This window comes from Centroberyx gerrardi, chromosome 7 (assembly GCF_048128805.1).
Source record: "Centroberyx gerrardi isolate f3 chromosome 7, fCenGer3.hap1.cur.20231027, whole genome shotgun sequence".
In the NCBI taxonomy this organism is placed as follows: domain Eukaryota; kingdom Metazoa; phylum Chordata; class Actinopteri; order Beryciformes; family Berycidae; genus Centroberyx; species Centroberyx gerrardi.
The window spans coordinates 5,879,561-5,900,372 of record NC_136003.1 but is presented as its reverse complement, the minus strand read 5'-3'; the positions used below and the strand labels follow the sequence as shown (position 1 = coordinate 5,900,372).

General features: G+C 46.8%; 1 protein-coding gene across 2 annotated transcripts; it reads right to left on the bottom strand.

Moving 5' to 3' along the window:
* Positions 1 to 210: 210 nt before the first annotated feature.
* srrm2 (serine/arginine repetitive matrix 2) lies at positions 211 to 13,380 on the bottom strand. 2 transcript variants are annotated; one of them, XM_078284875.1, is made up of 15 exons: positions 13,213 to 13,380; positions 10,566 to 10,817; positions 9,727 to 9,822; positions 8,775 to 8,960; positions 8,134 to 8,217; positions 7,912 to 7,977; positions 7,782 to 7,817; positions 7,561 to 7,677; positions 6,400 to 6,538; positions 5,393 to 5,613; positions 3,485 to 5,215; positions 2,625 to 3,332; positions 2,044 to 2,115; positions 984 to 1,091; positions 211 to 832 (listed from the first exon to the last, which is right to left on the bottom strand). In XM_078284875.1, the coding sequence occupies exons 2-15, from the start codon at positions 10,811 to 10,813 to the stop codon at positions 778 to 780; spliced, it is 3,867 nt and encodes a 1,288-aa protein (XP_078141001.1). In that variant the 5' UTR covers positions 10,814 to 10,817; positions 13,213 to 13,380; the 3' UTR covers positions 211 to 777. The 2 variants fall into 2 exon arrangements, with proteins under 2 accessions (XP_078141001.1, XP_078141000.1); XM_078284874.1 differs by having other exon boundaries at positions 3,485 to 5,613.
* Between the last annotated feature and the right edge of the window lie 7,432 nt (positions 13,381 to 20,812).

Below are 20,812 nucleotides of genomic sequence, written 5' to 3'. Positions count from 1 at the left end.
GAAGTTTTGTTTTAAATGAATTTTGTCCATTTGTCAAATTGTATGCATTGTATACTTGTGCACAGGTGAATAAAAGCAGCATACAATCTGTCTTCTACACCATTTCATGTAGTTCACTCATCTTTTTGGCCCATGTCGTCACATTAGTCCAACAGATGGCAGGACTCCACATCAGCACGACAGGGATTTGAAAATCAAATTCCACACAAGTAAAATGTACAACTGCTTTTTATTATCATTAATCATTTTCAACAAAGAAATAAACCACGTGTTGCAGTTCCTAATCACATTAAATGGAAATCGCATATCCGTTCAGTGATATTAACCAAAATACAGACGGCTCATATCTACATTTAGAACGCAACAGACAGTACAAGTACAGAGGACAGAGGAAAGCCAAGAGAACATTCTTTGATTGGGTTAACTTTTACTTTACATTACTGTGTGTGTGTGTGTGTGTGTGTGGGGTGTGTGGTGGGGAGAAGGGGTTCCAACTCTCGCAGTGCTAATGTCGCCTTGCTAATGGCCTCGCTTCCCCTACCGTTTCTTCATCAGCTCATAAAAAGAAAAATATACAAGCCGGCCGTATAAAGCCGACCCTTCCGGTCGTCGCTGGTTACAAAATCTGCTGATTCATCTGTGGTGTTCCCTTGGCGTTCGCAGATCTGCATCTAATCTGACCGTTGGCTATGAAGTCCATTGTACAATCCAGTTCGGACCGGCCACAGTTGGATGGGAAACGACACGCCGAAGAGTGAAGCGTCCCGAGCTGCCTGCTCATTTCCTTCGTCTGCTGCTTGGTGAGCGACTTGGGGACTGCCTACTGCCACTCCTGAGAGAAGAGAGGAGGAAAACAAATCATCAGCACGCTCTTAGACATCATCAATCTGTGATGCAATTGTATAAGGTCAAGATTTTACAGTTTGTCACTCGTGCATCCCTAGTTGAGGATAGCATCAACATCTCTCCTATTGGCTACGGACCTGCGGGTGGGCGGGGAATGTGCAGGTCTTCTGTGTCTCGGAGGAGAGTAGCTGAGCGAGCGAGAGTCTCTCAGCGAATCGGCCGGCACCCTCTGGGGTCTGGGCGGGCTGTGAGGCAAAGACACAGGCGTCAGTCAAAGTCTCACAACTACCACAGTGACTCTTTAGCCTGGTACAGTGTAGTAAACAATGCAAGTGAAGGAGTTTGAAAAATAAAGGAAAATGGAAACAAAAGGAAAATGGAAACAACGGACAAATGTGGAGGTTCCTCCCTGACTACAGCTAGAGAAAAACAGTCTGGAAAAACCGTAAGGAAATTATATTTTCTTTACACATTTGATTCTTTTAATTGTTCAATAATGTTGCAAGTGGAATTAATTCTTCATTTATAGGCAGTTATGTATCCCAGAGTTACAGCCTAAAAAGCCATGCAAAACTCATATTCAGCTATCAGGTACTGGCAATGCTTGTGTCAAAAGCCCAATATATTTCAAATTAAAAAATATCTTAAACCCAATATATGGCTATGGACGAATACATCAGGGCAATGACTGAATCAAAGCCATGCTGAACACAAGGTCTAAATGTAACATTTGCTGACCAAAATCGACACTGCGACCTAATGAGGAGCATTCATTAGCCTACAAGTAAGCTGATAAGAATTTGACATTTCAAAACACAATTCAAACTAATTTTTTTAACTAATTTTGTGTTGTATTAAAATCTCATATGTACGTCGCTTGATAAAAGCGTCTGCCAAATGGGAAATTGTAAACTGTAATTTAATCATGTTTATTTACCCTTACACGTTAAACAGAAATGGCAGATGGAAAACATTAAGTGTGAGTGTTATCTATTTAGTTATTAAGGTTAGTCTGCCACTACCACCATGATGACACAATCTTGCTGTATTCAAGACTGGTGAGCCAACTGACAGGTTTTCGCAATTATAGAGAAGAGAGCACTACTTCCATGTACAGCAGCGCTCTATACACCAGACTTCTGAGAAGAAATGTCATTCCTTGGGAGCAGTATGTAGTTCTCAATCTTTTTTTCTTACCTCTTTTTCTTTGTTTCCTTTTCACTTTCAGAAGAGGACGAGGAAGAGGAGCTTTGAGCTTTTGCCGTCTTTCTGTTGAGAGAAACAAGGAAGGAGAGTGAGATCAAATCACTGAATAGTGATTTTTCACAGCATATATTCATAGCCAGCCAGCCAGCCACACGCACACACACACACACACAGGGCTGCCAAAAATACACAAGGAATTAAAAACATATACCAAGCAATTTGGAAGGATATCTATGATACTTAACCATAGCTATGGCAATGACACTGTACCTACAGGCTATAGAATTGGAGCTCCAGTGCCAAAAGTGACAAATTTGAATGTAAATGGCCTTCCTTCCGGTCATTTTCTGGCTATCTCCAGCATTTGAAATTAAACATTTCAGTGTGGAAGTTGACAGAGCATCTTCGCAGGAAGTGTAAATCACTTTTGAAGCAATATTTTCATTATGACAGGTCAAGAAATCACCCCTGAATGTCCGTTTCAGATTATTCAATCATTAAAATGATCATTTGTTGCAGCCCTAGTCTATTCTGCATGTCATGTAGCTCAAGATTCCCTGTCTCCTCCTTACCCTTTTCCCTGCTCCGCCTCAGAGTCAGAGCTGTCCGAAGAGGACGACGAAGACGAGGAAGAAGAGGAGGATGACGAGGAGGAGGAAGAAGAGGAGCTGGAGCTGCTGCTCCTCTTGCCTTTCTTGTTTTCCTTCACCTCCTTCCCGTTCACTGCGTTCTCGCTCCTGACCGTTTGGTCTGACGGGCGAGGGGCTGCCGGTGGGGACTGGTTCCTCGGAGGACCTCTTGCCGCCTCCCTGGTTTCCCTGGTTTCTGGCTGACGGCCGGCCGACGACCTTCCGGGAGGCGGATCGGAGCGTCTGGTCTCTGCGTGGCGGCCTCTGCTATCTGGAGCCGGGACGTGGGAGGAGGAGGAGTCTCTGGTGGGGACCGGCGACGGAGAGGAACGACTTTTCCTCCCCCTGTCCGCCTCTTTGCTCTCTTGCTCCGTTCTCCGTTCTCTCTCTGTCGGCGGTTTCGCGTCTTTCCTCTCTTGGGCCGGCGAAGGCGAGGATGAAGAGGAGGAGCTGGAGGAGGAGGAGGGGGACCGGCGGGGCGGGGGAGCGTCTTTTAGCTGCTGACGCTCCTTTTCCCTTGCCCTCTCCCTCTCTTTCTCCACCTCCCTCTGTCTGTTCCTCTCTCGTTCCCTTTCTCTCTCTCTTTCCCTTTCTCGAGAGAGGGAGCGGCTGCTCCTCCTTCGCCGCTGTGGCGAGGGAGAGCGGCGGGACCTTAAAAGGGAAAAAATAAAGACGGAATGAAAAGACCAACATGCGAAAGTATTGTAGTATAGCTTTAACTGTATATTGACATAAGACATTTCAAGACGGTTTCAGGACCTGCAGGCACTGCGATTTTGCGAGCATGGCGGTTCTCATCTTACCTGTTGGGGGGACTGCGCCTCCTTGGACTTCTGGACCTGCTCCTCCTGGCCGGCCGATCTCGCTCTCTGTCCCTCCCTCCTCTATCTCTATCCCTCTCCCGCTCCCTATCCCTGTCCCTTTCTCTTTCCCTCTCTCTCTCCTTCTCTCTGTCCCTCTGCCGTTCCCTCTCCCGATCCGACCAGGCCGGGGGAGGGGAAGCTCTCCTGGATCGGGGCGGGGGGTCCTGATACTGCCGCGGCGGCGTGCGGCGGGCCGGGGGGGAGGCGGCGGAGAGTTTCGGGGACGGGGAGCGCGACCTGCGGGCCGGGGGGCTGGGCCTCCTCGCGCTCTCTCTCTCCCTCCCCCTGTCCCTCTCGGCGTCGGTGGGGGAGTACCGGTCGCTGCCTCGGCTGGCGGCCGCTCTGTTGGGCGGGGAAGGAGGAGGACTGGGGCTGTCCATCTGTGTGGGACTATACCGCTCCTGCCCTCTCGCTCGGGGGGCGTAGTCCTCCGCCGGAGCTCTTTGGGCAGGTCTCTCCCTCTCAGACGGTGTACACCTGTCTCCTCCCCCTCCTCTTCCTGCTCTTTCCTTCAGGGCTTGCCGCTGTCCGTCACTCTCGGAGGCGGAGCTTTCTCTTGCGCCGTTGGCTAAATACCTGTGAACAGCGGCACCGATGGCGGGCGGCGTTCTTTTCGGCGGGCTGCCTTTTTCCTTCCCTGCCGACCCCGCCTTCTTCGCCTTGTCCTCATCTTCGGAGGACGAGGACGAAGAGGACGAGTCCGAGGAGGACGAAGAGGAGGAGGAGGAGCTGTCACTGTCGCTATCGCTGCTGCTACCGCTGCTGCTGCTACTACTGCTGCTGCTGCTGCTCTCTTTTCCTTTCTTGGCCTGTTTCTCCCTCTCCTCCCGCTTCTCCTTTCTCTGAGGGCTTCGCTCCTTCTCTTGCCTCTCGTTCGTCTCTGGTCTCTCGGCCCTCCCTTTCTCCGCGGGTCTCTCTCTGTCCGGCCTCCTTTCCGCTTCGCTGTTTTTGTCCGATCGATGCTCCTCTGAAGGTCGGACGGGCGGCGGCTGAGCGGCGGAGGACTGTCGGCTTGACCTCAGCTCGCCCCTCTTTCTGCCACCTTCTTGGCCTCGCTCTCTCTCCTGCTCCCTCTCCTTTTTATTCTCCTTGCTCAGATCCCTCTCCCTCTCCTTAGCCCTCTCCTCCTGATCCCTCTCTTTCTCTCTTCTCCGCTCATCCTCCCTCTCCCTCTGGCGCCCGTTGGTGAGCGGCGAGCGAGGGGCGGGTGATGGGGAATCGCGGGACGGGTGTCCACCCCTCCCCCGGTCGTTTTTCTGGTGGTGAGGAGACGCCTCTCGCTCCCGTCCCCTCCCAGTCTCGTTCCTGTTGTCTCTGTCATTTGGTACCCTTGGGTGCTGATCTCTCTCCATCCTGCGCTCCCTTTCTCCACTCCTCTCCCTCCTTGCCCTCTCCCTTTCCGGGGGTGGTGAGGGTGATGAGGAGTCGTGTCTTGGCTTTTTGTCCTGTTTCTTCCTGTCTTTTTCCCGTTCCATTTCTCTGCTCCTGGCCCTCCTGGTCTCCTGTTTAGGAGGAGGAGGAGGAGGAGGAGGAGGAGGAGAAGGAGATGGGGAGGAGGAGGAGTCATGTCTGATCCTTTGTGGGACTCTCTCCTTTCCTTTGACTTTCTCCCTCTCCTCTCTGCTTCTTGAACGCCTCCCTTTCTCCCTCTCTTCTCTGCTTGGTGAACACCTTCCTTTCTCCTCTCTGCTTCTTGAGCGCCCCCCTTTTTCCCTCTCCATCTCTCTGCTTCTTGAACACCTCCCTTTCTCCTCTCTGCTTCTTGAGTGCCCCCCTTTTTCCCTCTCCATCTCTCTGCTTCTTGAGCGCCTCGCTTTCTCCCTCTCCATTTCTCTGCTTCTTGAGCGCCTCCCTTTCTCCCTCTCCTTCTGTCTGCTCCTTGAACGCCTCCCTTTCTCCCCCTCCCTGCTCCCTCTGCCTTTCTCTGGCTGTGGTGTGGGAGAGGGGGATGAGGAGTCGTGTCTCCTCTTGGAGATCTTGTCTCTCTCGTTCTCCCTCGTCTGCTCTCTCTCTCTCTCCTGGTTGGCCCTCTGCTGATGTTCAGGGGAGCTGTGGGGCCTCGGAGATTTCTAGAAGACCAAGAAAGAGCGTGTCAAGGAAAGACACCATGGAATACCAGGGGGAAAAAATTGATGCAGAAGGTGACGTAAAATGTATCTCTTCTTTTGCTAATTATCACCTAAAGGGGCCAAGACCCCTCTTAGGCTGGAGACACACTACACGACTTTGAAGCTGATTATAGCCATCTGATTTTCAAGGTCAGACCAAGTCCATAAAGTCCAGTTTCACGTCTTCTGTATACATATTTGTCTTCTCTCTACAGTCTGCAGAGCAACTGGCGAGTCGTCTTTACTATTGTGATGTAAAACACTGCCACTAAGGCAATGATTCTCAACCTTTTTCATATCAAGGACCCTAATTTAGTCCACATTAGGGCCACAGACCCCCATTTGATGAGATTTTGTCTCTCGGATCCAAATCTGAGAATATTTTTATTGTTAGATATGATTTTGTCCAGATTTCCATGACTATCTGTACTGTAGGTAGAGCGATAACAGTGAAACTATGATTAAAACAGTCATTCTTCTGCATTCTCTAATTGTGTTAACTTCTTATAAATTAAATAATTGTGAAGTTTAACAATTCATCAATTTGCTGGGGACCCCCTGGAACCCCCTCAAGGACCCCACGTTGAGAACCACTGCACTAAAGGACTCAAGGGGTCGCCAAAGTCGTCAAGTTTCAAATTCTACCGCTAGCAGCTGTAAATGTGTGCGGTCCGGTCTTTTCAGTCAGTTGTGTAGTGTGTCTCCAGCCTTACAGAAAAACAGGGTTGGCCAACAAATAATACACACCCCTCTGCCTCCCTGCCGGTGTGGGCTGTGCTCCTCGTAGCCCCGCCTCCTCCTGTCTGGGGACCTCCCCTTCCTGCCTTCGTCGGCTCTCCTTGCCGGTTGGTCCTGTTGTCGTGATCTCGGCGGGGCGGGAGACTGGCTGTTGATATCAGGGGGAAAAATGGTGATTTAAGAGATGACAGTGGTCTGTTGCGGGATGTGCTGCTTTAACACAGAATTTGGGCAGAATTGGTAGCCTTCAATACCCTGCAATTGAATAACCCTGTTGCCATGAATAAAGCAGTTCATAGAATATTCCCTTCAACCGCCCACTACCCCCTCCCTCTGTGACTGAGTATTACTAGATTACTGCTAATACAAGGGAAAGAAATGATGATCCAAATAGTAATCTGTGCTATGTTCTTGACGTTCCTGATAAATACCCAGATGTTACAGGCAATTATAATTTTTTACTATAATGAATCACGGATGTCAAGAACGCCTGGCTGTTGCTGCTGTAAATTATGGATGAAAGTTAGGAGTCAGGACTGGTGGGAGAGGGCGGTTGTGCTCGAGTTTACAGATGGAGAATAGGAAGATAACTTTCGGATGGCCTCATTTGTCAAGTTGTCTGCATTATGGAGCCTATAATGAAGCCTCACCATCATATGCTATCCCCCCCGATTATTTTCAACCTGGGCCTTATTTTCCTAGTTTTTGCCAGCATGACGATTGTGAAGAAGAGAACAGAATCACAAGCAGGACAAGGCTTGAACCAGCGTGAATTAAGTTTGTGTGTTTGTATTCAGCTTGTGTTCGTCAGGGGTCTGAAAAAAAAGATCTACTCTTACTCTACCTACATATCTACTCTTATCATGTATCTGTCTGTTATTATCATACCTGTCGGACTTTGAATTCCTTGTAGAGAACGGGATGGTTGTTAGATGTGCTGCATCCCTTGGCGACACAAACTTTTAAACATCTTTTGCAAGCAGACGCAGTAATATCTTCCTTTGACATTGACTTTGTAGGCAAAATACTGCCATATTTGACTTTGAGCGCAGCTAGCACTCTCACTTCTGCACAGACACAGGCCACTAGGCCCACCCACCACGTCACTTATAGTACGCCTCAGTCAAGACAAGACAGAAAATTCTCAATACAAAAAGACATTTTTCTTACCTGTGAGCAGAGCTGGAGGAGACGCTCCTGTTTCGCCGAGCCTTGGCTTTTGGAGGACTCGTGGGTTCGCTCCCCTTCCGCTTCCTCTTGGACCCCATGTGCTTCTCATCTGAAGAACTTTGGGGGACAAAAAGAAAGCATTGATATGCTAGAAAGCTCCACCGGTGCTTCTTCCAGGCAGGACAGAGATGATGGACGCAGTCGGAACTGAAAACACCTACCTGTCTTTCTCCTCCTCCTCGTCTTCTGAAGCCTCCCTGAAAGACAGAAATTTCCAGTCAACCCACCTGACAATGTACAGACATGAAATCAGCACGTGAAAGGCAACATGAGAATCCAATGGTGAAATACCGTTTCTTTTTCTTCTTTTTGGATTTCTTTTTCTCTCGGTGCGGAGAGGGTGAGGGACTCTCTGAGCTGATGACACAAGGAACAAACAATGTCGGTCAACCAATTTTAAACCATATGAGAAGGTAGTTACATCAGTCCTGCTCCACATTACTGATGCCAGAGAAGTCTACACCTACTCTTGTAGTTGTAATCATCTTTTCTGCTCTTCTTAACTTTCCTCACCTGTCTCTGTTCTTGTTTTTCTTCTTCTTTTTCCGGCTCTGTTTCTTGGGACGGGAATCTGAATCCTCAGATTCTTCCACCAACCTGAGAGAGCAAAGGCAACAAACCATGAGATGGGAACAAAAACAGTCTGGGTAATAAGGCCTACATTTCATATCGTTGCTCATGCATTGCATCAATCAAGCAAAACCCGGGAAAGTGTGACAGAATTCAGAAACCTTTTGATTGGCAAATAAAATATGAAATAATTATTACAGCCTTTTAAAGCTGTACAGGGCAATATTGCACGTTGGCATCTGAATTTGGAGGACTTCACTGCCCAGAAATCCTGTAAGATGATGTCAGTAAATGAAATGTCTTCTTCTTAGTGCGTGGTGGGATGGAGATGGTGAAGAGGTTCAGCCATCACTGGCGAGTCCAGCTTTAACTGGAGCAGCAGCCGCTTGCTGCTATTTATTTGGTGCATTTTTGGCATGACTGCATATAGCTGAAAATCGGAGAGAATAGATGATATCATGCCGTTAAGTGTCTAAATTCATACCGTAGCACGACATTACGCTGGTGTCCATTTTGATACCGGAGTAAAACCCACCCGTGCTGCAAATCAACAATACAATGCATCCATCTCTTTTCCTACTCACGTATATTTCTGCTGCTGCTGCCTCTCCCGCTCCAAGCGCTCCTGCTCCCTCTTCTCCTTCTCCCTCTCCTTGCGGTCGGGGTGGAAGGAGGACCCGTCCACATAGTCGGTGGCGATGCCGAAGGCGGCGCGCAGACGGTCGTTCTTCTGCTGGTTGGCTGCGGCCAGAGCGTGGGTCTCCGTCACCCTGACGGACAAACGACAGACAGGTTCCTGTCACTACACACACTTTCAAATTTTCTAGCTTTTATTGCCTTGAGGCCTGAAATGAATACCCATTTAAGCATTTATGCAACCAAGGTGTTTTCCATTTTCAATACAGTGGCTACATTAACATACGTGGAAAATTCCCTTCGTAACCCGGTTGGTTACACGTAAATGTCATAACTGGGTAATACTAACCCGGTAAGCTCATACTCTGATAATGATAAACCTGGTTAAGATGTCTGGCTTACTCCAAACTGGTTACTGTGGCGTGGAAACATCTTACTGCTTTCACTTTGGGTTTTCACTGTCTGTCAAACTAACACAGCATTATGGGTACATCTTGATGTCAACAAAAAAATGGTGCAAGCAGTACTTAAGATTGGGGTCATGGGTTGTTTCCCCTGTATTAGCAGTAAGCTACTATTGGGAGGAGGAATATTCTGTTAACTGGTTTATTCATGGTAACAGGGAGACTCAATCACAGGGAATCAAAGGTTCATGGAAACTGATTAACCTGAATTAGACCTTAACCAGAGTATGAACAATAGCTGAGTTACTCCAGGCGTGAAACAGTCCCAGATTCTATGACTCTGCCTGCCATTTCCGCAAAATAGAAAGCATTGGGCCCTATGGCAAGACAATTTTTAATCAATCATAACAAAATTTCTTTGAGAAATGAGGCCCTGAGAGTTCCATTCTGTGACAGTAGGATGTGTGTGTGTGTGTGTGTGTGTGGTTGTTCTTACGCTGGTCTCTCGGTGGTGGCTGGCGGCGGCTCCTGCTTCTCCTGTAGCATCATGCGGAAACTGTTCACCTTCTCTTCGATCTCCTCGGCAGAATACCTGGCCGTCCAAACAGAGAGGAGGATGTAACGTCAAAAACTAAAAGTGGGTCTGGGTTGTAAGTGTGGGTGATGGAGGACAGCCTTCACTCTTTTGATGGGACCTTTTCACCCTGCCCACAATGTAAACACTCCTAACTCCTGTTGCTTCGCAGCTTGGCCCAACCAGACTTGACACACTTTCATGAACGCCACATGGAAATTGAAAGCCTACTAACCCAAACTTGACAGACTGAGCAGTTTGTGTTTGCACAAGAACGGAGTGTAAGTGGCGGCAAGCAAACTCCCTGAGGAATTGTGTGGCTCTCCTGCCTGGCTGCTTCATTACATCTCCTGATTTTATCCCCCTTTTTATAATGTCTCCCTTGAGGGATTCACACTCTGTTTAATAAAAGCTCTTCAGCCCAGGTTTACCTAGTTGGCATCGTATTAAGGTATTGGCAACTGTCAAATGTTTTGAGAAGTCAAAATTCAACTATTTCCAAAATCTGCGTGTCATATATAGGCCTAGTTTTGGTGTCCTATTTCAAAGAAGAGCTGAATTTTAACTGGTTTTACCTGTGATTTGGAAAATGCACAGCAGTGGCAGGTCACTGAAAGCCAAATTTAAGACTTTTATTACAGCTCCCTCTGGTGTTGTGGTCGACCTCAGCACTGTGACATTTTACTATCATCTTTCATTGAATATTTAATGCCGACCGGTGTCTCGTAGGACTCCCGACGTGAACGCGGCGTCTCTCTTACCCTTGCTCCTCCATCATGTCCTGCAGCTCGGCGCACTTGACCTCCAGCTGCCTCTTCCTCTGGTGCTCCAGGATGTCGGCGTTGGGCTGCCGGTTGAGCTGACTCTCCAGCCGCTCGCGGTCCTTCTCGTCCCGCTCGCCACCACGCTCGTCCCGTGGCCGCTTGGCCCGCAGGCTCGACAGGTTGCGCTGCACATAGCCGTTGGTGCCGCTGCCCCGCGGAGTGGTCAGGCCGATGCCATTGTACATGGCTCTGCTGGGGAGGAGCGGAGAGGAAAGTGGTTAAGTGGTTGAACTGTGGGGACGGACACAAGAGAGCAGCTCATTATAAATCTAATTGGTTTGCCCACTGTGTGACGGCTAGTCGAAAACACTAAGCATTGTGGCATGATATCACATCTGTCTTGCAGTCATGTAGCCACTTACTGTACGTGTCCAGTCTATATTGAACAAATCATCATACATAGTGGTGCTGAAGTTTTGTTGGATAGGCAGAGTAACATACTGTGGACTAATATCGATTTGGAATTAAGATTTGTGCCATGATGAGCAGCGCAAATCATAAAACATGCACACCACTCCTATCCGGCCTCCAGCTTCATGATGATGTAAGGTCATGAATTCACTGATGGCTGTGACAACCACACATGATTATGACAATAAAATCAACCTACCTAGAAAGCAACCAAGCCAACTGAGCTGGTAAGCTAATATGAGCTGGCTGTGTGTCTCATGCAAGGCTAGCCCCATCACCATTCTCTCTTGTGTGGAGAAATGCTGCCTTCAAGTGCTCTTCGTAAGCTCCTACTTTTGAGATCCGGGTCGTAAATAAATAAAAAATAACAAAATAAGAAGAAGAAAACAGACCCCATAAGAAAAGTAGTGTTTTTTGCAGACTGATGTTTTACTTTAGGAATCAAGCACAGAGCTACTTTGTGCTGCGGTGGTAGAATGAAGAGGTGAAAATCCTCAACTAAAAGTGAAACAAAGAGTGAAAATAGAACCATACTCCAATACTAGGTATTTACACGAGATTCCAAACAATAACATATTGTTACCCTCAAGTTATTTATATGCTCTCTGTCCCCTTAACATCTCAGCAACCTGGGTCTTATAGAAAATTCAGACTTTCCCAGTTTTATTTAGCACTTTGTTGGATTGTTCAAGTGCACTAAACCCGTAATTATGGTATTGACAACAGTACTTGAAGACAGGGAAGGAGCCAAACTCCATTCAAACATCTGTCAGTTTAATACGGCCTTGCTTATAAGCAAAATACATACCTGCTAGAACATAACTTAAAAGACAATACCAGTGTCATTCATAGTTATAGCCCATTCACTGCTGTGTATGCCTAGTTTACATTTCCCTCAGTCATTTTGCAATGCATTCCATATGTAATCAGATTTAACATTTACTTGTTTTTTGGCATTGTTAAAATACAAACTTTACGGTGTTAAATTTACCTTGAAATTAACTGCTGTACCACCTAACAAAGACACCCTAAATAAAAACATGGATGTGACTTTTAAGTTTGTAAGGCAACATGTTTTTGAGGGATTATATCCTGGCAGAGACTTCTGTGTCTTCCTGTGGGTGTCAGGTGACTGAAGCAGAGCAGAAACTTTGACAAAACCCACATGAAGGCTTCATGTGTACTGTGATGGATTATCTCTCTCTGTAGTCGTTTTTCATACTGTACGAGAATGAATGGCAACAAATGGCTTCTTCTGAAGGGAAGAACGAGCCCTAATATCTCCAACTATGCTGACTGTGTGCAGAAAACAGCAGTCAGAAAGGAAAGGAGAGGGAACCTAGACCACTGGCACAAACTGAAAAACACCCGTATAGGCCTGTATGCACGTATATTAGTCTATACTTTAAGACCTTTTACAAATGATTTGGAGCAATGCTACAATTCGGCATACATCCAATACACCAAGCAACATTTCTTTCAACAATATCACAACTTTTGCAGTTGTCTTTCCTGTTATTCCCACACTCTTCTTCCACCAAAACACATCATGGAGGGCGGTAGCGATAAGTGTGAATCAATTCTATAAGTTTGGTATTGAATTTAAGCGTCCCTTGATGGGTTGTATGCAGGCCATATTTACAATTAACGACTCGTAAAACCTCTTAAATCATCCTGTGATGTATGTACATTTGTCGATAAGCAAGGCATCATTTTATTGACAGATTTTTGTATGGAGTTTGGCCTAGGTTTCTCTCTATACAAAAGAGAACGGAACGCATGGCTGCGTTGTTGTTAGGCCTATTAAACATTAGTTAGGCGTGTGTGTCTCACATTAGGCCTTCTGAAATATATAATTCATATTCATATCTTGCAATCTAACAAAAGACAAGTCAATTTGTCGCGCATTAACACGTGCGCCACAGCATAGGCCTGCTGCTTAATCTGTATGGAACATATAATCAATTGCAGCTACAGGCTGAGATACACCAGCGAAAACACAAATTAGAGTGACTATTTTAGGCTAACAGGGCTACAGATCATGGTTGTAGTTTAACGCTGGGTGGATTGATGAATTTATGAAAGGCCTAACTTCACTTGTGCTTAGCCAACAATGTCTATCTCTGCTAGCTAACCTTTTAGCGACAGCTATGCTAACGTATTTGTTACGTACCTGTGCTTTCTCCGGGAGCGGAGAGAACGACGTCGGTGGAAGTTGACGGCGGCAAATGCTTAGTGTTGAATCGCGAAAACTAATCAGGAAATAACTGCTTTTCTTGTCCAATGAACATAAAAAAATAGCTAGTTAGCTACCTAGCTAGCTGGTTTCGTCTCTTTCAACCAAAGCACGAACAGAGCTGGAAACCACGTGACGTCACAACCCCAAGACACTGGCCCAAACTATGATGCGTTCAAGTCCAATGGGAAAGACGTTAAATACGAGCTAACTAGAATTCCGTTCACCTCAGTTTCAAACTAGTAAATGGCTACTACTAAAAAATACCGTTCACCTCATCTTCAGATGGTAATGCCGCGTTCAGTCTCAAACTAGTAAATGGCTACTACTAGAAAATATCGTTCACCTCATCTTCAGATGGCAATGCCGCGTTCATGCCAAATGGGAAAAACCGATTACGTCAGCCCCCTAGTGGTAATTACAAGTAGGATATGTGGGGCTTTTTTGTAGACTGATATCTCCCACTGGTGTCACAAATTGTGGAAGTGTGTCAACCACACAGGCAGCAAACTGCACTACTGATGTCAGCAGTCCAAGATAATAAATCACAGAATTATTAGTTATATGCACAATACACTCAACTCTAAAGTTACTTATGAAAAACAAGTAATGTCTGCATCAGTTTGTTTATGGTTGTGGTTTATGGTTGATTTTAAATTGCTAAATAAAAAATATTTTGGATTTGGGCTTTCCAACTACAATGCTTTCAAGTTGTTGTATCGCTTCCTCCGATATGACAGGAATAATGTCATATTCTTGTAATTACCTATTGAGGGCTGAGGTGAACGATTTTTCATGATGGATCCCGATTTCTCTGACTTCCTGAATACTGACGTCACAAACAAAAGAAGCGCAGATCCTGTACAGGCCCACGGCGCGGAATGTTAAGTTTCACTTTTGTTTTCAAACCCTGTTGGATTGAGTTAAATGTTGCTGGTCTGCTGCTTCTCCACATGACAGACATGACGTGTTGTGAGGCGCACCAGGCGCATTAGAGACCGATTTAGATCAATTTCTATACACTGATCAACTTGACTTTGTGCCGCTGTATGGGAAACACTGCATATCGCAGTCAAAGATACCCTCTAGAGGCCATCTGACGAAGCGCATCATCTCACGAAGCGACGTGTCTAAGTGACTGCCTGACCTGAATTTTGCCCCTGATGCCCTCGGCTGATCTGTGGGGAAAATACCTGCAGTCAAGTATAGAGAAGGATAATTCATTTCAAATAAAACCAAGACAATTAATGATTTTTAATGATGATCATATAATTTTGTGATCACAGCTCTTATAATGCCATGGCAGGAACTATTATGTCGGATTTTTTGTTTGTGGTTAACATTGCAATGTTTGTTTTGCTGTAAAACATGCAAAGTAAAAAGTTGTAGCCGCACTCCCATAGCTCTGATGCAGAATTCTTTATTGTTTAAAAACCAACGTTTCGACAGAAACCTGTCTTCGTCAGGGTATGAAGAAGACTGTCACAGTTAACTCTCTTATATACACAGGACAGCATCAATAATCATTAGCACACAGGTGCAAACAGTCAAATGAATGGAGAGCACTAGACATAGAAATAAAACACAGAGATATCATCCAAAAAATCTCAGCATGAACACTAGAGAGGCAACTAGAGCATTATCAATACAGAAAGCAATAGCAATACATAGCAATATAGAAAGTATGTACTAAATACATGACCCAGTGGTGGAGAAACCACACATAGAAAGAAAGGGGGCTCACACAGGAGGCTTGCTGTAAAACATGAACACAACATAAACACTTCAAAGTCGTTGCTTTTAACCAAGTCGTTCCAACAATTATTTCTATATGACATGAATGCAACATACATCTTTCACAAGCAAACTGTTCTACACTGAGGCAGTTCCATCAGTGTTGAAGAAGCCTATCAAATGTTTAGGAAGATGGTGTAAAATGTGACCTGTCTATCCCATCCCCCCAAGTCAACAGGCCGGAGTCCCAAAATTGGTGGATGATTGTAGTTTATTACCAATCTGTAATACAAGTGCAATGGTCAGTCTCAGCATTCAAAGCGCAGCTGCCATTTATACAGTGGCTAACTAGTGGATCATATAGTGTTTTGTATTACTCCAATATGATAAAATAAAATACATGTTTTGTAAAAAATATACATCTCTTTCAATATGAAAACAAAATCCAAACAATCTCCTTTGGAATAAGAAAAAGCTACAGCATTAGAATAAATTGCTATCATCCTTATATATATTGTATGAAACCAAAAAATATACTAACAAATTATCTTTTAGTAGGCTACCCTCTAGTGGGTGAAAAAAAAATTACATCGGCATGTGTTTGCTTTGGCTACAAGCCCACAAAATGCATTCACAGCAGAAATAATGAACTGAAACAGAACAATATAATTACCTGTAATAATGAGGCAACATACAAGTGCAATGGTCAGTCTCTCTCTCAGTGTCTGGATAAATCAGCTCTCCTAAAGAAGTTGCATGAAATGGTTAGCTAGCTCTACTACAGAAGTTAGCTCCTCTAAGACCGGCATCAAAACCACACAACACTCGATCATACAAACATAATGCATGGATAGTTTTACACCAAACTCGCTACAGAGTTTACCGGAAGTATATTCATTCAAATTCTACAAGGTAAATACATTTTTAATGTGTTTTACAACTTTTATGAGCAATTTATCCAGGACGATTCAATAAACACAACTGACAGCAAGCATTTAAAGTGCAGCTGCGGATGAGGTGAATAATATAATAGGATGGAGGTGGGGAGGTGGGTAGGGAGAATGGGGATGGAGGAGCTGGAGCCTATAGGTTGCAGGCTGGAGCCTGGGGCCCTGCCTGGGCTCTGGAAGCCGAAGCAGCGGCGGGAAATTGGGGTGGAAGTGGGCTGAAGGTTGGGCTGGACCCTGGAGGCTGTAGCCTGGAGCCCTGCCTGGGCTCTGGAAGCTGAAGCAGCGGCAGGAAATTGGGGTGGAGGTGGGCTGGAGATTGGGCTGGAGCCTGGTGGCATTAGCCTGGAGCCTGGAGCCCTGCCTGGGCTCTGGAAGCCAAAGCAGGGGCGGTAAATTGGGGTGGACGTGGGCTGGAGCCTGGAAGCTTTAGCCCAGAGCCTGGAGCATTGCCTGGGTCCTGGAGGCTGAAGCAGGGGCGGGAAATTGTGGTGGCAGTGGGCTAGAGGCTGGGCTGGAGCCTGGAGCCTGGAGCCTGGAGCCTGGAGGCTGCAGTCTGGAGCCTGGAGCCTGGAGCCTGGAGTCCCAAAGACCAGAGAGGGGGAGAAGCGCTGACTGCCAGGGCCTTTCCCCCTCTCTGGTCTTTGGGACTTAGTCTCTGGTCGTTGAGAAACCAAAGACGGGGAAAAGCCCTGGCAGTCAGCGCTTCTCCCCCTCTCTGGTCTTACGCGGTAAGCGGTGGTTTTACGGACAGGTCTTGGCGTGATTTGAGAAACCCAGTTTTTAGAAATGTCTACCTCCAGAGAGAGGGGCCCGCCGACTCCCAGACCTTTTCCCCAGCCAGGGGTGCCTTCCTCTGGGCACATTAAGAGGTGTCCTCTGCCTCAGGGCCTGGTTGTTCAAAAACCGGCAGCCGTTGATCGGTGGCCGGGAGCTCTGTGCCAGATGGTCCCCGGGGTCTGGTGCTTCAGGCCACTGCGCGTCCGTTGCGTCCCCGTTGCTTGCTGCCGGGGTTGTTGCTCGTGTCCCCCCTGGGTGCTCTGGTCTTTGGTGTCTCAACAACTAGAGACTAAGTCCGAAAGACCAGAGAGGGGGAAAAGCGCTGGCACGGTCTTACACGGTAATGGGTGGTTACAAACAGGTCTCAGCATGATTTCAGAAACCCAGTTTTTGAAAACATGTACCTCCAGAGAGAAGGACTGGTCATTCTAGTAACTATGACTGGCGGGAGTAACTATGACTCTCTTAAGGAGAAGGTGCACTAACTGCCATCTGGTGCACTGCCAATGTCCTCCATGGATAAGGGGACAGAGATCATAGCGAGCCCAACCTCCACGTGGTTCCTGCTGGTAACTTGGCACACAGACGCCCGGGCCAATAGGGCTGGCAAGATTCAAAGTCTTTCTCCTTTCCCTGCTGGTGGACCGCCATCCCACCAGCAGTACCTCAGGCACAACCCCATGAAGAGTTCATTAAAGAATTTCATCTGGATGTCGCTTTCAGGGGAAAAATGCGCTATGAGTGGACCTAGGGAGGCCGGATCTGCACTCATTAGAGTGAGGCCTCACCACTTCGGAGTGCTCCGGTACATCACCATCAGTACCCAGACGGCACCCACCACCGGCCTTTGGATGATGTCCAGACCACAAGGTCTGCCTGCCCCTGTCCCTCTCCCGAGGACAATTAACATCTGGCACAAGAACTTTGCCTACCTCGGGAGTTCAGATGCGGTGGCATTTGGAGAAGACGTCTTCAACGAGGACCAGACCAGTCTGCAGCCATGGACACAGGAAGGACTTGTCCCTGACATCATCACCACCAAGCCCATCCAGGAGGACATCGAATCATCTGGCCAGGAGCAGCAGACCACCAACACCTGAAGAGAACCTGAGGAGGAGATTATCTCCCAGCCCACCAGCACTCTTCGATGCCAGCTCTGCAACGAGGTCTTCAACAGCAAGAAGGCCCTCGTGGAACATTTCCAGCACTGCCATTGAGACACAAGGCTACTTTTCCACTGTTCATCCTGTGGAAAGACTGATCAGAGAGTGATGTCCATCGCCTGCCATATCCCGAGCTGCAAAGGACCATCTACCACCTCAGCAGGAGAATGGACCTGCAACCTATGTAAGGCATCCTTTGGATCTAAGTCGGGCCTTTCACAACACAAGCGCCACCTGCACCCCGCTTCCTGCAACATGGAGCGCATTTGCTGCCATCACTGCCCCAGCCCAGAAAGACCCCCTGAGGCCCACCACACTGTGGTCTGAAGTGGAGATACTCAAGCTCGAACAGCTGCAAGAGGAATATGCTGGAAAGGGAAACATCAACGTCCTCATCGCCCGAGAGCTTGGAACTAAGACCAGCCGCCAGGTAGGGAAGAAAAGGAGACCTCGCCGGGCTGGAAGCCGCCAACCACCGGCCCTAGAGCATGATGCTGCTTAACAACCCTCCTAGCTACCTCCCGGCTTACCACCCTCCATTCCCACCCCTACCCACCTCGTCAGTCCTACAACACCTGGCTATTGCAGCAACGTCCCAACTCTCCCAGAAGGAGCCATTTCTGACGACTGCAACAGCCACTGGACTGTTATCAAGGATCAAAGGCCTGAGTACCAACGACAGCCATCTTCAATCATCTGAGGCTTTCATCCTAGAGATCTTCAGGCCATCAACCATCTCGGCTGCCAAGGCCCCCAGAGGAAGGAAAAAGACCCCTGGAGTACCAAGAACTTGGCCCAGCCTCACCGCCAGTGGATGTCCCGCAGGGCCAAGGGGAGAGCCATCTATAATAGAGTCCAGAAACTCTACGAGGGAATGAGGCCTTGCCTTCAACAGGCCTTCAACAGCAAGTGGGTTGGAGACACCTTTCACTGACCTCGACACAACCTTGCACCTCCCCCCTGACGGCAACTCACCATTTGAGGACCTCATCACGCCAGGAGAGGTTCGGGAATGCCTGGCTGCGATAAAGCCTTCCTCCGCACCAGGCCCAGATTGCTCTGGAAAAGGAACCTTATGACCAAAGTCCTGCCAGACCATTCTTGTCCCCAAATCCACTGATCAGGCCCTTCTGGCAGACATCGGCAACTGGAGACCTATTACCATCAGCTCCCTCATCACCCGAAGAAGCCCATCGCAGTGCTGTTCATTGACATTACTAAGGCTTTTGACTCAATCTTCCACCGACACATCAACTGGGTCCTGGAGAAGTGACAGTTAGACCACTACATTGTGGGAGTCGTCGAAGACACCTTCACTGATGCCCACACCACCATCAATGTGGGCGGCAACACCTCCCAACCCATCTACTTGAGGTCAGGAGTGAAGCAAGGGGACCCAATGTCCCCCCCTGCTCTTCAACCTGGCTATGGACCCCCTCATCCGGGAGCTGGAAGATGAGGGCAGAGGAGCCTCTCTCCGGGGTGGGTGTGTGACCGCTGCAGCCTACGCAGATGACCTAGTCCTCCGGAGTGACTCCTAGGAGGACATGACCATCAACATCTCCATCCTTGAGGACTTCCTGAACAGCACTGGCTTGAGAGTGCAAGCGAGGAAGTGCCACGGCTTCCTGATATCTAAGACAACTAAGGACTCCTACACTGTCAACAATTGCACTCCATGGTCAACCGCAGGTTCGCCGGTCAACATGGTCCTGCCCTAGGGTACAGAGAAGTACCTGGGTGTCAAGATCTCACCATGGATTGGACCCACCACTGTCAACATAGTGGACCAACTGCGTCTCCACCCCTCCCACACACAAAGCGGGCAATACACTCGATCTGATTGTGACTCGGAACTGCTCCACAGCAAACCTGGCTGTCACCCCCTTACATCTGTCAGACCACTTCTTTATTCAGTTCACGGTTTCCTTACCCGTAACATCCTCACGTTCTACCGCAAATGGTCTCCTTCCGACCAAGCCTCCGTTCCCTCACACTGGCTCAGCTTTCCAATGAGGTCTCGGCTACCATACCTCCTCATAATGAATTCTCCTCACTCCTATGATGCTACAGACACACTCTCCACAATGCTCCTCACTAGCCGCCTCTCTAAACCATCTCGGTAACACTTTATAATAACCATCATTAATAAATGGCAAATTGATAGTTAATTAAACTTTAGTTAATAGTTATTTTACTGTTAACAAACAATGAAATGATAATTAATAATGTTTATTAGTAATGCTATCTTTTTTGTTATTTTATCATTAGTTTGTGTAATATAAAATAATTAGTTTATAAATTATATATTGTATCATAGCTGATAAGAGATGGCAACAATTACATTCTGATTACATTAGTAAACTATTGATTAACAGTTTATTGTTGCACACATAACATTTTATATACTATATTAAGTATTTGTTAATGATTACCAAATGATTTGTAAACCTTTAAGAAATCATTTGTAAAACATCTATAAACATTACATAGATAAATGGACCAGATATTTGTAGCACTTTGTTAATGGTTAATAATTGGTTTGTAAACCGTCTATAAACATTATTTGGATGGCTATTATAAAGTTGCAACTGATGATTATAATACCTTGTTAAATGGTTAATAAATACTTTGTAAAGCATCTATAAACATTATTTAGATAGATAGTTAATACTTTGTAAATGGTTAATAATTGGTTTGTATACCATCTATAAACATTATTTGGATGGCTATTATAAAGTTGCAACTAATGCTTATAATAATTAGTTAATGAGTAATAAGTGGTTTATAAAGCATCAAGTAACATTAATTTGGCCACATTAAATCTTTTATTGGTGATCTATAAAAGAGTGATTATTTGTGCACCGATAATAGAATTGTGTCTGATCATCATATTGAACACATTTATGAACA